At 42.8% G+C, this 18,301-nt stretch overlaps 1 protein-coding gene across 1 annotated transcript in view; it reads left to right on the top strand.

Annotated features, from left to right (window-relative positions):
* LOC144114069 (uncharacterized) overlaps positions 1-18,301 on the top strand; it is a 34,276-nt gene extending 15,975 nt beyond the window's left edge. The window contains exons 2-4 of the mRNA XM_077647527.1: positions 6,103-6,264; positions 7,194-7,301; positions 13,071-18,301. Coding sequence (XP_077503653.1) covers positions 6,103-6,264; positions 7,194-7,301; positions 13,071-13,139 — 339 coding nt within the window. The 3' untranslated portion in view covers positions 13,140-18,301. The remainder of the gene's footprint in view (positions 1-6,102; positions 6,265-7,193; positions 7,302-13,070) is intronic.

Below are 18,301 nucleotides of genomic sequence, written 5' to 3'. Positions count from 1 at the left end.
TTAACTCGCCTGGAAAATACTGTCCGAGAGGCTTTTATACACAGACAGCACTGTCTTGCCGTCTTTTTTGACCTCGAGAAAGCATACGACACCACCTGGAGGTTCGGCATCCTTCGTGACTTAGCAGATCTTGGCATCCGTGGCAGGATGTTGAACTGCCTGAAGGACTGTCTTTCCGACCGCTCATTTCAAGTGCGCCTAGGATCAACCGTGTCCAGGGGCTTCGCTCAAGAGAACGGGGTTCCTCAAGGGTGTATTTTGAGCACGACATTGTTTGTTATTAAAGTAAATTCCATAGCCAAAGTAATACCGAAGGCCATTATGTATTCCGTCTATGTTGACGATCTGCAAATAGCCTGCACATCTTCAAACCTGGTAACATGCGAGAGACAAATACAGCTGACAATGGATAAACTGGTGACCTGGGCAGACGAGAACGGTTTCCGGTTTTCCACACAGAAAACCGTGGCCATTCTTTTCTCTATTAAGCGAGGCTTACAGGCTGACCCATTTATACACCTGAACAAAACACAGCTACCGGTGAAAAATGAGCACAAATTCCTAGGCGTAACCTTTGACAAAAAGCTCACTTTCCTGCCTCATATAAATGCACTGAAAAAGAAAGCCTCCCGATCCCTCAACATACTCAAAGTACTGTCACGAAAACATTGGGGTGCCGACAGGACATGCCGTCTAAAAATTTACCGCTCTGTAGTACGCTCTACCCTTGATTATGGATGTATAGTGTATGGGTCAGCGAGACCATCATACCTTAAACGACTAGATACAGTGCATAACTTGGGTTTGCGTCTCTCCACTGGTGCTTACAGGACATCACCAATTAACAGTCTTTATGTAGAAACCAACGAACCGTCACTCGAGGACCGAAGAACCATGCTCACGTGCTCGTACGTTTTAAAAATCCGTTCGCTTCCCAAACACCTATGTTACCCCATAGTCACAATGTGCCCATCAAGAACACTTTTTAACAACAAACCACAAGCTATCAGGCCACTCCTCCTGCGTTTTGAAGAGATGTGTCAAAACCTCGGAGTACTGGACACATTACCTGCCATTGCTCGAAGACGAGCTCCACTGCCTCCATGGCACAATTTTCCGGCAATCTGTGATTTTACCCTTACGCAGTTCCAAAAAAAACAAACTCCAAAACAACATATAGTACAGGAATTCCTTGCACTCGAAGAAAAATACAGTAGTTTTACGGACTTTTACACTGACGGTTCAAAAACGAATGTTTACGTAGGAAGCGCAGTGGTGCGAGGAAATTCGGAGACAGCAATGCGACTTCCACAGTGCGCATCCATCTTCAGCGCAGAATGTTACGCAGTATGTGTGGCAACAAAAAAAATACTAAACGAGAACCTCAAAAACACTATTATTTACACAGACTCTTTAAGTGTACTTACAGCCCTCCACTCTAGAAACGCAACCACTCCCATACTTGGGGACATCATACACAACATTGTAACAGCAACAGCTCGAGGACAGAACATTAAACTCTGCTGGGTCCCGAGCCACGTCGGAATAAAAGGAAATGAGAGAGCAGATTTGTGTGCCGCTCAAGCTCGGGGCAAGGAAATAAAAAAAGTAGATATACCCTTTAATGACTGTATGAAATTAGTTCAACAGAAATTAAGACAAAAATGGCAGTCGCGTTGGAACAGCGAAGTGAATAATAAACTGCACTTTGTAAAACCAGTTTTGGGTGAATTTAAGTCATGTGTGCACCAGGAACGTTTTAAAGAAGTGGTTTTATGCCGTCTGCGAATTGGCCACACGCACCTCACGCACAACTTCCTGCTAACAAAACAAGATAAACCTGGTTGTGAGGAATGCGGAGAAGAACTTACTGTTAACCACATTTTATTCTCATGTGTGAAACTAGAAAAACTAAGAAAAAAGTACTTCACTCAGTTTTATCATGAATACATTCCTTTTCACCCAACATTGCTCTTAGCTGATAATGCCATTGTTAACATACCCTCCGTTTTTAGCTTTTTAAAAGCAGCGGGCGTCCTCGAAAAACTGTAATTTTTTAACCACTGGTTCCCTTTATTACATGATACACCTCAGCCACTTTCTCATTCCTGAGAAGTAGGCTGAGGCTTTTTATTTGATTGGTTGGGAGCCTCAGGATCCTTGCCTAGCCAAGGATAGCCGCTAAGGCTGCCTGACCTTCTTTAACGCTTTTACCATTAGCGATTTCCAAATTTCTTCTCTTCTTTTACTAGGCAGCACAATGTTTTTAGGTCATCTACGCCATCGGCATTTTTTGATATTCGTAAACATTCTACAGAAAGCCAATTCTACACCTTGAGTTTGGCGCATGATGGCCTTAGCTGCCTATGTGCCATAAAACCCAACACCCAACACCCAACCCAACCAGAAGGAAATTTGCAAAATACACGGTTTTGTAATGATGTGTGAATATTGTTCGGGATTGATCACTCTTTAGTGAAGCAGAGTGATAAAACAGGCACTCGTTTAGGAGTGTACACAAAGCACAAACCAGTTGCAGTGCCTCTTTTTCCAGCTTGTGCTTTGTATGTGTACTTTTGTATGTGTACTGTGTATGTGTACTTGTGCTTATATGTGTACTTTTGTCCGTTCTGCCACTCCACTCCATGGTAGGATGCTGAATGACCCTTCAGTTGACACCCTTGTAATGTCTCTAAAAATATTGATCTGTGCTTAGTTCACATGTTAACATCACAAAAACGTTTGGCTGTATTAAATAGTGGCCAAATACAAATGGTCAATACTATGATCAATGCAAATTTTGTATCAGAAGTTCATTCAAGAAGCTGGAGAAATGTGTTGTCTGTGGACGTTCCTTAGAACTAAACATAGGTTAGATCTGTTTTACTCAGGACTCTAAATAGTGTACATTGCATTGAAAAATAGAGGTGAGCAGCAGCAAACTTTCTGCATTACTCTTCAAAAAAATATATATATTCCTCAAATTATGTTTTACTTGTTTCTCTCATTTAATTACGAAGCGTTTCCTGCTTGGGCCAGAGCTATGGCTCATGGTATGTACAGTATGGTCCACCGTTAAAGGGAACATCCTGCAACATAGCCGCCGCGCTCCGTATAGCACCCCCTTTGATAACTGGCAAGAACCTGCGACACCAGGCGAATGCGCCGTGAGTGTGGAAGGTGGACTCATCCTCGTGTTTGCTACGGCGCTCTCGTGGAGCTTTGCTTGCAGAGGTAGAAAATCTGGAATGTGAAGTGTCTACTAAAAATAAAAAGCATATTTTCTTTGCAGCTACATAATAAACAAGTATTTCTGCAATATATATGTGTTTAATTTTCGATTCTTCTGAAGAAATTTTTCTGCAGAAGAGACATCTCCTCTAGTTCTCGTCCACTTTCTGCTCTAAACCTATGAAAACCTCCTATTGCTTTCAGCAGGCTGGTTACTAAGCGAAAGCGTAAGGCGGCTGCTGAGGTGTTTTTTCGGCTTTGAGCGTTGTCTCTGTCACATGTGATCCGTACTTGGTGTGTTGCTTGCTTGTAGTGGAAATCAAGGTATGTGTGGTTACATTAAGGTGTATGATTACGCATTCCAGGTGATACATGGCCGTTAATGATAGCGGCATTGCATGAGCCATCATGAGTAATTTATTTCTGTTGATTGGTGTGTATGGAAACCGTTGTATTTGTGTAGCAATGAGTGTGTATGTCTGTTAAGAAGTATACCAAGCATGACATGTGATGCGTGATCGTGCCAACATAACTCGTCATGCTGAGCGAGCGTGAAGTCGCATATCACGTGATGTCGCCAAACCGGAATTGGCATCACTAAACTGAAAGTGACGGCTGGAAGTGACATGACCAAATGGGAAATGCGATCGGTAGCGACGGTCACCGGACTAGAAGTCTTCCAGCAATGTCACGATGGGTTCATTGTGCTATCGCGTTAAAATTAGCAGGCGCCATAAAATGTGCGAGCTCAATTTCGATAGCACAAGGAACCAGTTGTGCTGTTGTCATAACACTTTCAGTTCGGTGACGTCACTTCTGGTTGCCACTTCTGGTTCAACAGCGTAACTGCGGTGATCACTCATAGTTCGTTGACATCACTTCCGGCTTGTTGGTATCACTTCCTCTTGCTACTTCTGGTTCGAAGGGTAACTTCCGTGTATCTCTTCCGGTCTGGTGATGCCACTTCCAGTCATCACTTCCGGTTTGGCAACGTCACTTCCAGCTTGGTGACGTCACATGTATGTGATGTCATGCTCGCTCAGACATCACATGCTTGTCATGATCGCACATTCATCGCTATACACGACACGACTTCCATACACACCAGTCACCAGCAATTAATGTGATGACTCATGTCATGATTGTGATCATGTCATGCTATGATCATTAACAATTATGATTCACGTGGCATGCGTTGTGACCACATATGCTTTGATTTCCATACACACACACAACATACCAAGCAGCGACCGAGTGTGACAGTGACACAAGAGTGCTCAAAGCTGGGTAAATTCCTCGGTAGACCCCTTATGCTTCCACTTAATAATCGCCCCGCTGCAGCAACAGGAGGTTTTCGTAGGTTTAGAGCAATAAGTGGGCGAGAACTAGAGGAGATGTCTCCCCTGCACCACTTTTGTATCATGGAAAAATTGCTTCAGCACAATCGAAAATTAAAGAAATACGAGCATATTATCACAGAAATACTCGTTTGTTATGTAGTTAAACCTGCTTTTATTTTTAGTACAGCCTTCGCATTCAAGATTTTCTGTCTCTGCAAGGCTGACTTAACCTTCTGTACTAACTGTGCACGCACCTGGTGTCGCTGATTCTCGCCCGTTAACGAATGGCGCGCTTCATGGAGCGTGGTGACCACACTGCGGGATGTTCCCTTTAACAGTGCACCATACTGTACAAATATTTTCAGGATGAGCATGTTGACGGTATTTTAATAAAGCTTTCTTGTGTTGTCTGTGTGATGTACCTCTTTTGAACAATATTGATACCTAGAATGAGGTCCATTGCATGTAGTTCACCTTTCTGCTTATGTAACTTTGTTTTATAGTTTTGGGTGCTATAACAGATACCAGCATATGACAAATATTCATCCCCCCCCAAAAATCGCTTGGACTGCTTGTTAACGAACTGTGCTACATTCATTCACATGAGTTGTTTCTACAAGCACATATTATACAAATATTTATGTGCCATCATAGGTAATAACTACTCTTTACAGTGGTTATCCTAGATGGAAGCAATTGAAGCATTCTGTCGTACCTGTCACAAAGGGCAACAGTAATTAGTCACTCCTAGAAATAATTATGTGATGGAGTAGTTGACTTATGCATTACCAACACTCCCTCACCTTGTAGTCTATTCGGTATTGATCCTAAATCTATTAGTTTTTCCTGGACTTCATAGGCTGCATACATTTTACTGTTCAACCATATTTTCTGTTATCTTGTTGACATATTTCATTCTTTTTTTGTTGCTGCTATACTGAGGTGCCCCTGCAGCCTCCTGTCAAGCTGCCCTTTCAAGCACCTGTACCTAGCCTCCTCCAACACTTGATGTTGATGAGGAAATTTGGGTTATGGGTATTGTACATAAGAGGGTAAAACACAGCCAAAGTAGAAGTGTGCGTGCACATAGAAACATTTTTACATTTCATGACTATGTTGGGGAAGCTAGTTCTCGCTGGGTTGTTTTTTCATGTGCAAAGTAGAAGTGTGCGTGCACATAGAAACATTTTTGCATTCCATGACTATGTTGGGGAAGCTAGTTCTCACTGGGTTGTTTTTTCATGTGATAACTGCTGCTGGAGTGAATTGTTATCATATGGATTCAGAGTGACAAGTACAAATTGATGTAATGAAATGTTTTACTGTGAGGTTTGACAGTGCAAAGATATCGGACTGTTGCCATCACGGGGATGACATTCTGCCACTGGCACTGGACACTGAAGGGTTTTGAATGTTAATCAGTGTGGTGTTAGAGGAATTCTTTACACTCAGTTTTATGCTTGAATATAGCTATTTATTTTGTGGCCTTAATTGTTATGCAGTTGAGTAGATTATTTCTTTGCCTTTTCAGGTAGTGGGGCTGATAGTGATGTCTCTGCTGACCAAGACCTATCAGGCTTCATGGGTGGTGTTCCTGATGATGACAGGTTTTGCTTTTGCTGTTGTCAGCTTCATTATTCTTCTTTCGGCCATGGGTTCCTACTCAGGATCGCTCCTCATCGGCACTCTGTTTGTAAGTGCTTGTCTTGGCATTTCCTGATATCATCAGCATTGCTGGCAAAGTGCTCAGTTTTTATAATCCTGTGTAATTCATTGTTGTAAATGCTTCAATGACAAAGATAATACTGCGAAAAATTTTAAAAACTTTTCACCAAATTCTTCAAAACTTGATATTAAGCCAACTTGATACGTGAAACTTGATGCTAAGATGACTTTTCACTTTGTCAAGTGTACATTGAAAGAACAGCTTCCAATAGCTGCGATATACATCACAGTGACATGCTGAAGTGCAACAGGCCGCTGAATTAAGCCAAAGCTGAGCCTGAAGAGTGGAGCGCCTATGCGCTCCACTCTTCGAATTTCTTTTCATCAAGCTTTTACCTGGGTGGTAAGAAAAATACGTTAGTCATCGTAGAATGCATCACGGATGACTAGCGTCTTTTTGCTACCACTGATATAAAAGTGTGATAAAAAGAAATGCGAACAGCGGGGCGCCTAGGCTCCACTTTGTTCGTATTTCTTTCCTTCGCCTCTGTACATTATTAAAAACGCAAAAATGCCATTATTTTGGGCATGCTGGTCAGTGAGCCCAGGTTTGAGCTGCTGATAAATCAAGCTAATGCTATAAGGGGAAAAATAACCCTTTCTGTAATAATGTGACAAAGTGCATTCAAAACATGTTTTTGCTTCCCTTGGTCTTGGGTGCTTCAGGTTTCATAGATTTGTGTAAAAATGCATGTTGTGAATGGAGTGTTGCCATTTTAAACGATTGTAAATTTTGGCCCTTGCATCCTGCCTTGCATGCTTCATCATGATAATAATGATAAATGTATTGTTGGATGCGCACTATGTTAAATACATCTTTTCCCATGCTTTGCTAAAAAACATATTTCATTTGACTGACTGCAGTTTCTCATTTACGCGGGCATGACCTCTTTACAGTATCTGAACTACCACATTGTGGGCTTCTTCTTCTACCTCTCGGGAGGGCTTACGTGTGTAGTCAACGCATCGCAGTATGTTGGCTTGGATAAAGTCATAGCTGCTGGGGTGAGTAATCTTTTGACAGAGGAATTTGTAGGTTCTACAGCTACACATTGAATACCTTATAATTTGTTTGTTGTGCACTGTGGCAGTTTTCCTGCTATTTTAACACATTTTAATAGGCACGCACATTAAGAGATAGTATCACAAGCGAAAATTTCGAGTTCTGTATAGCTAAACTATTAACCCCTTAAGGGTTTATGACGACCTCAGCTCATCACGAGCGATTGCCATTTTTTCGCTTACGACAAGTTCACCTCGTCATGGATGTTTCGCTGCTTTCTAAATGGTGTTTTACATTTAAAACATATATGGCAGCACCTGTTCTTTCATCCACACCTTTATTGAGAGTTTTCACACTAGATGGCAGGAGGCTTTCCTTGTGTGTTTAGGCTCACCCTGTAAGCATGAAATTTTCCTGTGTTTTCAAACAAACATGGCATAATCCATACAGGGTTATTGTGTGGAAAAGTGTTAGCCGTTGGATGATCATAGCACAAGCGACGAGAATGTCGACTCGAGTTTTATTCTTCAAGTAAAGAAGATAGTGACAAGACTGTAACGGCAAGGACATCCACAAGTAAATGAGGATGTAGTGTAAGGTGGTGAGAGAAGACCCTGTGCAGAGTGCCGTGTGTTAAGCACTACCACACCATTCAGAGCCTCCAGCAGTTTGGAGGGAATCAATGAATGAATAGTACATTTTGTGTACTGCTATTCAAAACCAACCCTTTCTTTCTGAAGTTCCAAGAGTGGACAATACAAAACGGCTAATAAAACATTCTCTGCAGTAAAGTCTTTTCACAGATATTTTTGTGTTGTAAACACATTAGTAAAGAATTTCACGTTATAAAAAACAAATGAGCCATTTGTACCTTTTTTTTCTTTCTTTTTATTGAGCCCTTAAGGGGTCAGTGAGACCATGTAATACTACTGGCAGATTTTGATCATTTGTTATTTAGTAAAAAATTTTGCATTGCTTGGCTTGCTGCTTTTAAATGCATATGTATTCATATTAACATTGTGCATGACTCCGCTTTGCACTTGTATGCTATATTTATATGTGGTTACGAGTCTTGGCTTCGCTGGCAAAGTAGTTGACACAGCTGTCCAAATGGCAATTATCCCCTGCCTTCGTTGAGCAACCAGAACATGTCGGAACGTGTAGTCAGGGGTGTAGACAACTGTTTCTTTGCCACTTTACGAGTTCAGAGTGACCCCTTGCATTGTACAGGTATAGCATCCTTGCATATACAGTGTAGACCGCTTATACCGTATATCATGAGGGCAGCGAAAATCCGCACTATAAGCGGTACCACACTATAACAAAAACATTGTTTTTTCAGATCACAATTCATGCTCGATGGTTAGCTTTCCTTTTAGAAAGGCCTTATTCATCATTGAACAAAAAGCAGCCCACCATGTCCGCTGCACGCTTAGAATAATTTTATATACCGAACACAGTAGATTACGGAGTACTGCGATAGAACAGATTTCATCGTGGAGTGGGGCTCTGAGAGGTAGACATCCAGATGTGTGGTGCCAACAATGTGATGACAGCTGTTCCTTCAAAAAGTGGCAGCGTAACCAGTTTGGTGATTACAGAAGACAACATGCTTGAAGCAATGCCTTCGCCTGGTGAAAGCAGTTTGTGTGAATTCCAAAGCGGAATTTAAAAAGCATATCATAAGCAGCGGAGTGTCAGCGATCATGGAAATGATTCATGCTCTTGCATTTCCGTCGGATCAACCACCGGTTGCTGCATAAATTTTTGTTGTTTGTTTTGTGGAGTAAGCAGCAGAGTGCCTCAGAAGCCCCCTGTGCCGCACAGGGAAGTGCACTTGGTGTTCCGCGTGGTCATTGAGCAGATTTCAAAACCACGCTATACCCGGTATTTTGCTTCTCGGAACTGCATATTAAGCATTGTAATTGGCCAGAACAGCAGATTGGGCTTATTGGTTTTTCATCCTCGAGTAGCAGCGCAGAACGTAGACGGGAGCTCGAGACGAGAAAAAAGGCGACACGACGAGCGCTCATTGTGTCATCTTCTCGTCTCGTGCTCCCATCTACGTTCTGCGCTGCTACTTGAGGATATTAAGCATTCTCACTTTACATCGAGTCCTATGGGAGGCAGACCGGTGGCCGCCAAATACCGCATATCCGGTCCCGCACTATAAGCGGCTACGTTATAAGTGGTCTCCACTGTATAAGGTAACCAAAAATGTTCTTGTTTCGGACATCGCACATCTGCCTTTTGTACCGGAAAAGTGCTTGAGGTGTGCATAGGAACATTGGTCATGACTAATACACACATGTTGCGTCTCCACAGCAGTCATAGCTCTAGTTGTGCCAAAGAGAAATGGAACCCCTGCGAAATTGTAAAGAGATCTCCCAGTGTTAGGCACAGGGTCCTGTAGTAACAGCCAATGTCAGGAATAGTTCGAAATTTCATACAGGATACACTTTTCGTCACTGGTGAGCACTCGATAAAATATGGACGCATCCCAGTGCTGAAAGAGCCATGGCAAACTGGCTGTCATCACCTGCTATTGCTTGTTGTCATCTAACATTGTGTGGGGTATCCACTTTCTCAACTCAGATGCTCCTCCAATGTGGTGCAGGCAAACTCTTTATGATTTCATCAGAAACCTAGACCCGTATGGCAAGCTACTAAATGTTTGGCTGCTGTCCCCGTCCACGATCGCCTTCAGGATTTCATCTACCAACACTTGTGCCTGGCGACTGTGGGGTGCGTAACAAAAGAGGTAGATCTCCCAAGCTGAAATTTTTAAACCAATGCCTGGCAGTGCATTCAATTGCAGCATTATTCCAAAAGGCTTGATTTGGCTGCTGAAGAGCTACTTTAATATCGAAGAGCAAACAATCCCAAATGAGCCATTTCGACACCTCCATTTCTGCTTGCCACTGCTGAAGCTAGTTATGACTGCTGTGAGGGTGTAACGCGCATGTATTTGTCACAGTCACTGTTTCTACTTTCAGCGTGACCAGTTTTTCAGCGCACAAGCCAGTTATTTTCATAAGTGTTCACTTTTGCAATGTGACGCCGAAAATGGCAAGAACTTTTTTTTGGTACAACCAGCCTCCTGAATCTTAGGCAGTTTGGTATTATTGAAAAGATAAATCATGCAGAGAGATAGATGAGCATGACTACATGAGCAAATGCTCTTTTGGAGGAGCACAAAGGGCCAAAAAAAAACAACTTGGGCAATTTGAACCCAGTTCCCATAAAAACACTGGATTGAAGTTCAAAGTGAGCGTACCATTTGTGGCACTATAGGATGAGAATAGCTGCACATAGCAAGTCTAGTAATAATTCACACTGTCTTTAGTGAGAGCAGCTCTATTTACTTTTCTGAGGAATCTTTGATGTGCGTTTTGTTAGCAGTGTGCACTTGACAGCTCACTCCTCTCAATTCCCCTCTTCGCATGCATAGAAAATTCGCTTTCTGCAAGCCCACCTGTGAGCCCAGTGTGCAAGCTGTTGGAACTGCAGTTGCTAGCTTAGTGTGGGAACCACAGTTGCTACATTACTCTTGGCTTGCATTGCACTTTCATTTTACTCCTGTCCGATGATACCGGATGATGTGCAGTTGCTATGCATCAAGCCAGCATGCTTATGTGCTTTCTTGTTTGTGGTGCTGCACACAGAGGCAAAGTAGCAGTTTTTCAGCCACCGCGGTGGTTTAGTGGTTATGGCGCTCGGCTTCTGACCCGAAAGACGCGGGTTCGATCCTGGCCGCGGCTGTTGAATTTCCATGGAGGCAAAATTCTAGAAGCCTGTGTACCATGCGATGCCAGTGCACGTTAAAGAACCCCAGGTGGTAGAAATTTCCGCAGTCCTTCACTGCGGCGTCCCTCATAGCCTGAGTCGCTTTGGGACATTAAACCCTCATAAACCATAAGCCACTGTTTTGCAAAATATTTGCGAACTGTTCAGTGGATTTGAGAAGTGGTCCTCTCATAACATTTTCACGTCTACGATAACTAAGGCGTTTAATTTCCTGCAGCGGAAAATTTTAAATTCCTCGAATTGAGAGCAAAAAATCCATGAAATAATGCTTCTTATGCACCTCACAATATATTCAGTACCAAAGCATGACTATAGTGCGATTTTTTTTTTTTGACCTTTTCAAGCCAGCTGAAGAGCCAGTAGGCAAAGCCAGCTTTTTAATGTCCATGGGGCAAAGTGTGCGGCGTGCAAGTTGCAAAGGAGAAGGTGGCTATGGAATAGGAAGAAGGCAGTGCGAGTCGTTGAGAAAGAAAAGGCACTGAAACTGTTGAGTATAGTAAGGAAAGCAAAGGGCAGAAAGGGGCCACGACTTGGCAGCTAGAAACACTGATTAGTGGCAGCGGCTGCTGCGTGTGTGGCTGTATGCATTAAAGGGACACCGGGGACAACTCCGTCCAGTTATTGTTCTGAGTAAACAATTTATTCTCTGGCTCTTTCTGGCTATGTTGATACTTGTCTGGCAGCAAAAGGCGCAATTTTATCGCGAGGAAATTAGATTTAAATATCGTAGCGCTAGTCAGTTCAAACTTGTGACTTTCTTGCTGAAAAGGACAGGAATTGCCACCTTTTTGAAGTGAATGGCAGTATAGCAAAGTCTGTAGGATCTGCGCCCGAAAATATGTGTCAGTGCATGCATTTTGCTTGTGAAAGCGGCTGATGATTCATCGATGATGAATCATCACGACGAATAGATTCATCGGTGAACTACTAAAATGTGTGAAGCAAGAAGTAGTCATGCTTGGATTACTTTCCCAGCAGCTGCTGCTGCTACTGCAAGTGCAGCCTTCATACAGTTGGTCCTATTTTGCGTCATTTTAACTAAAGTCAGCTGAAGGCTTTTGCAGTGTTTAGAGAAGGTGTCTGAGAAGAGTAATTGTGTGAGGGTAAGTAGAAGAGTAAGCTAAGTATGATGTGTGTGGCTATATAATCCTTGATAAAAAAATTGCCTTGCATTTCATACAAACTAGCCAGCAGGTAGGCACGGCTCTAATGCTTGCCACTCTGCAGCCATCTCTGGCTGCTGCATCGTTGAACACCAAATTCTCGTGTGGCTTCGAGGGTTAATGGTTGAATGAGTAGGAAGCCGTGTTTTGTGCGAGTCTGGCCATGTTTCAGTACGTGGCTGTGGCCTGTTCAGCCTCCCCCTGGCTGCAGCACACCCTACTGCCCAAGTGGATTGAGTACAAAGTTTAATGATGAATATCTCTAAGCATGTTGCAAGAATATCACAGAATGTAGTAGTATTAGAGAGCAATTGTAATTACTTTTCGGAGTTTAAGTTGTACTCTGAAATCTATGATAAAATGTTGATGTTTTCACTTGAGAGCCACCTCTTTGTGAAAATTTTCTGCATTTATTTTCTCCTTGTTATGTGCCATAGCTTCTGCAGCAAGAGTTGTGCAGGTGTTGTAGCATAAAAGGTCCGATCTCAGATATTGATACCCTGAATTCAAGCAGCAGTGTGATTTTTTTTTTCCCCGCAGTGAATGTGTCAGGTTTCAGTGATTGGTCTAAACCTATTTGAGATATGTGCATCCGTTCTGTCAGTGATTTAAATGGCTGGCTTTTGCAAAGCTTTCACTTCAATAAAGTTTCCTCTAAGCAATGGCTCACCTGAATATTAGTGATTTGCTGCAGTACCAGTAAGTAATGTTGTGAAAGGCAGCAAAACTTTGTTGATGTGTCAGTACTCATGAAGTTGCAATGTTAATTATTTAATTTTTGTTTTGTTTACATTATTTCAGGTACTTGGCCTTTTTGCTTCAGCCCTCTATGCTGTGGATGTAGCCCTGACAGTCAGAGCACGTGTTTAAATCCAATGCCACCTGCCTCTGTTTACACCTGGAGCACTGCCGTGCTTGGCTATGTTCTTGCCCTCCTATACATTCACTGACACTCGAAGACTCTAAGGCACTGCCAGTGTGGATGTCTGGCATATGGTTTTCTACTGCCTAGGAAATGAGACCTGCAAAGCTTCAGTGATGCTTGATTGGTGCTACCTAGCATTCGTACATGCACTGTTTAGTTTTATAGCAGCAACACAGCTTGTACAGTCGAGCCCGCATATAACGAACATGAGCGTCATGCGGCGTCCGTTCATTATATCCCGAAGTTCGTAGTAAGTGTACCACAGCTTTAAAGACAGTTGCTTGTCAAAACACAAAATTTTTTTCTTTGCGAAAAAGTGTGATGGACGTCTCTTTTTGCAGTGCAGATTTGATGAGGGAGGTTTCCAGTTTATTTAAAGCAGAAGCGTGCTCTTCGCCGAGGCCGTTGGCATTGACAAGTTGTCTGAGGCTCTCCTCGTCCTCATCAGACTCCTCCGCGTCGCTGTTGTCCCGCACTTTAGAAACGATGTCCTCGTCCGTACACAGTTCCGCGGTGTCGGCGTCATCGACAGAAATAAAATCATTCCAACCATGACCTCCCATGTCATAGTCGACGACGCGCTGCCACAAATCGCCGCCGGGCTGGTCATCTTCCGAAGCATCGGGCTCGGCATCAGACACTGTGTCGACGAAGCCGGCCTTGGGGAAGCAGTTCCGCTCGCCTGTGGTCACCGCCTCAGCCCAGGCCGCTTTCATCATCTCTACCGCTGAATACAATGAAAATGGGCACGGTGTTCCCATCCGGCATCCCGAATTACAACCAGGGCCCGAGATTTCAACGAAGCCAACGAAACATTCGCACCGCAACAAGAGTGACAAAAGCGCACGATGAGGTAGACGTGACACGTGCACAGGCGGCAGGCAATCAAGCTAAAGATACAGACACACAACGCCAGCAGAGAGACCAATGAGGGGAGTCCGTGAGCATTAGTGCAGCCACCTCTTGGCTCCCACGGAAGGCCTGCTTCACAGAGCGTGGCCTCCACGATCAGCACCAGCGGCGGTCCGGTTGATCGCGGAGCCCATGCGCGGATTTGCAAGAGAGCGAGGAGAGGGTAGGGGCAGGGAAGGCATGTCGGCACGTAAAGGGTAGCTTGTTTCAGAGCGGCATGAAACGGGGGCGGGCAGTTCGCCTGCGATGAGGCTCAGGAAAACATACCACGTGCCGTGCGCACAAAGGGGCCGGAGGCAGGTTAATTTGCATCGCATTGCCGGGCTTACGCCGTCCGTTCGCTGTAACCGATCAGCAGGGCTTAATGACATTCGTTATACGTGTGATTTTGTGCCACTGAAACAATGTATATTTTGACGGTCATGCAGGTCTAATTCGTTATAAGCGAAAGTTCGTCTTAAGTGGGGCCGTTATGTGGGCTCGACTGTATATGTAGGCTTGTCAACTTGCAAGTATGTGTGTTCCATGTCATGTGCCTGCACACGCAGATTGTTGTTTTCTGCCTTTTAACACATTGTGAAACTAAGCAATGAATGTTGTGACATGGTAGAAGTTTACTGATTACGAAATTTTTCTCAAGTTATTTGAACCGAGCTGATGGTTTTCATAGCCTGTCTTCACAGGTGTTCATAGCTTGTTGCTGAGGCAATTTTCCAATATTCTGTTGCGGTTTAGTGCATTTCACTTGCTTGGTTTTATGCATCCCAAGCAGAAGATGGCCATGTATTAAAATATAAATGCAGCAAAGATTTCATGGAGCTCTAGGTGCACTTCATGTCTGCTTAGTTATCTGGAATGAGAATGCCAAGGTTTGGAGCATTAGACGCTCATGAACATAGGCCAGAAACAGCTTCTTGCTGAATGATGCTATTATGAATTCTGTGGCTCCGGTGCATAGAGTCCACCTTAAATGCAAAGCAGGGTGAGGAGGGATTAATATGGTCACTATGTGAAGCTCTTTGCAGAGAAATATTTTTAGCATGCAGCACTTTGGTTGAATCCTTGCATGGCTGCCTTGCAGTAGCAGTTTTTGTTAATTATGATTTGCTCCTCATGTGACAAGATATTTTTCACAGGGCCTAGTGCACCAGTTGTGTAAGCTGCTGCCATGGTTAATACATGGGAGCACACTTTTTTGTCTACATGCATGGATTGGTCACATCTCAGCTGATGTGAATAATTGTGAATTCATGAAAGATTGACAAAACATTTAAACGGTGACATTCTCGAGCAAAACAGCACGAAGCCAGAGCAGCAAAAGCTTCATATTCTCTGTTAATTGAAGGCCACTAAATATTAACGTTCATAATCGTCACAGCAGCGTTAGAGCAAGATGAAAATGTTTACTGCATAATGGATTTCAATAAGCTGATTCAGTGTGCTGTCATGTGATCCCATAGGTTGTAGTTTTTTCACTCGACGTATCTGAAATTAGGTTATATGTAGTGTCATCACATGGCAAAATTCTAGAAGGAATTCAGCATCACTAGAAACTTTATTCCTAACTGTTTTTCCCTCATTTTAGAAGTGAATCAGCAGCAGAAATTTCAAAGGCCATTAAATTTGTTGGCATTTCTTAGGACTGTCATAAATGGTTCTTTCAGGCTTGACTGACATGAGAAACTTTAAAGTGAAAATCAATCTGGCCAAGTGATATTAGTTTAAATGCAAGGCAGTATGTACGTTAACAAAATGGCATTGCAATCACCTCATAACGCATATAAAAGTAAACATGCTTTTGTCTAGAAATGTCATGTTTTTGGTTCCATCAAGCTCATACAGCCTAATGGTAATAGCAACTTGCGCACAATGTATAGACTTTATTTAACATTATGGTGTGGGCTTTTCTCAAGTTTTCTTGGAAATGCATATTATAGCTGAAGGACCATGGCTGCCAACTCATTTGTGCATTTCATTGCCAAGCATTCAAATTTGTCACCTTTTCTGAAATGTACTGGTAATTTGTGGATGAAATATCTTAAAGTGCAGCCTGTATGTATACTCATAGCAAAAGTTGTAAAGTACTCTTTTGACAATTGTATTTTGGCTACTGGCTGTACAGTGCTGCTCATATTGCACACATTTTGAGAGGCATATGAAAATGCCGCACTATGCTTTTGTTCTGAAGAATGTACAAAATAACCGAAAGCATATAGTGGAATAGCTGTTATATCAAGGTCACCAAGGCTTTTGCAGAGATCAACAGGGTCTGTTAAATGCATTTATGCTGTTGTTATAGAATCTCTCCTCGTTATTTATGCATGCTGAGATTTTAAAATTTCTACCATGCTTGTGTTTTCCTCCAATCCTTACGTTCTGCGCTGTGACATAAATTGGCATTGTGTAAAGCAGTCCTGTTACACTAATAGGTTCATTACCAGTGTGCAGTAGGTTAGGGCCATTTTTTATTTTTGTACCTGATCAGGTACATGGCAGGTGATAACTGGCCCTTTGGTAATACTTGAACTGCTGTCTAAAATGGTCCATGTAGAAAGAGAGAAAAGTACTTGCAACTAGTGTGATGATGCTGTGCTTTGGGACATGACATTGATGAAAAAAAAAAAAAACATTGTAAGTGTTCCTTCAACGACCTTATATCTAGGAAGGGCACATTCCTTCAGTTATGGAGCTTTCATAGCGTGAACAATCATTCAGGTCAGCAATAGGTATATTTTTCCAGGTATAGGGTGGAGCTAATGCACACTGTCTGAAGCCTGATCCACAGACAGTTCTAGCAAAAAAAGATTGTGAGAGAGTGCTCTTATAAAAAGTGGCAAAGTGCAGCAGTAGGTCGGGCCATTACCTGCAAGCCAAATCTGCTGCACTGCTTGCACGTGCATAGCAGGGTGCGTGATGCGAGTTACATGCTCGTGCAAGCAAACTAACTGTGGTCATCAAAGCTAGAGCCAAGTGACCAGTCTTGCTTGATAAAAGCATCTGATCATGTGCAGCGACGTTATTCACTGAATTTACTTTTTTTATTTCTTGCAGAAAAAAGCAACACTTTAGCCCTTTTCATTCCTGCAGTGTATTCACTAGTTTTTTTTTGATCGCTAAGCTTCAAAGCCACAGTACCTTCAATTGTGGCAATTGACAGAGGTCATTTTGCATTAACATGTCTCTGAGCAGAATGAGACATTTGTTTCTGTTGACTGCAGGCTCTTGATCAGAAAAAAAAGTGCATTTAATATGACATCTTAGAGATTGCCACTTGCAAATGTAGCTTAACTACTGATATTTTTGTTATTAGCCAGTGCTCATACTTTGCATGCAGATTGCTACAAAGCTTGACACGTCAACTTTTATTAGCATGGAAAAAACTGCTGGTGCAGGCGTTGAATGGTTAATTGAACATTATAGAGTATAAAACTTCGGTTTAAATGACGTAAGGGTTGCAGAACAGGTTGCAACGGATGAGAGGCAACTTCCAACTATATTTACTGCAGTGCCCACACACATGCAAACAGAAAGCACGAAACAAAACAGGAACATTCTTAGGAGCATTGAAAGACATTTGAGAGTGCACTGTTGCTGTTGAATGTCAGAATTTGAGAAACACATGGTGAATAGAAAGTGCGCTGATCATGTTAGAAAAATACAGGAGAAAGAGCATGTGAGAGATAGAAACAGATTACGTAGGCCGTATGCATCGCTATTAAAAGAACAATGAATTTTTCTGGGATAGTGCACAACGTTTGAAGTGTGTGCAAAATTTGCAATGCGTGCAACTCTCTTCGTGTTGTGAGACTCTTTGTGCTGATTTGTCATTTCCGGCTTTCTGTATTTGTTTGCGCATGCGATCTTATAACCACACTTTGATTGATCAGTTTTGTCCTTTCCTAGTGGAAAATGTCAGATTGACAAACTTCCTATGCTTCATGCTACAAATTTAATGGATCACTAAGTAGTGCAGCCAAGCCGCGCTGCGGTGGCTCAGTGATTATGGCACTCTGCTGCTGACCTGAAAGACGCGGGTTCGATCCCGGCCGCGGCAGTCGAAATTCTAGAGGCCTGTGTACTCTCGGTGCACGTTAAAGAACTCCAGGTGGTCGAAATTTCCGGAGCCCTTCACTACAGTGTCCCTCATAGCCTGAGTCATTTTGGGATGTTAAACCCCCACAAAAAAAAAAAAGAA

This window comes from Amblyomma americanum, chromosome 1, assembly GCF_052857255.1.
Source record: "Amblyomma americanum isolate KBUSLIRL-KWMA chromosome 1, ASM5285725v1, whole genome shotgun sequence".
Lineage (NCBI taxonomy): Eukaryota > Metazoa > Arthropoda > Arachnida > Ixodida > Ixodidae > Amblyomma > Amblyomma americanum.
Note: the sequence above shows the minus strand (reverse complement) of the source record. Positions and strands in the feature narration are given on the sequence as shown.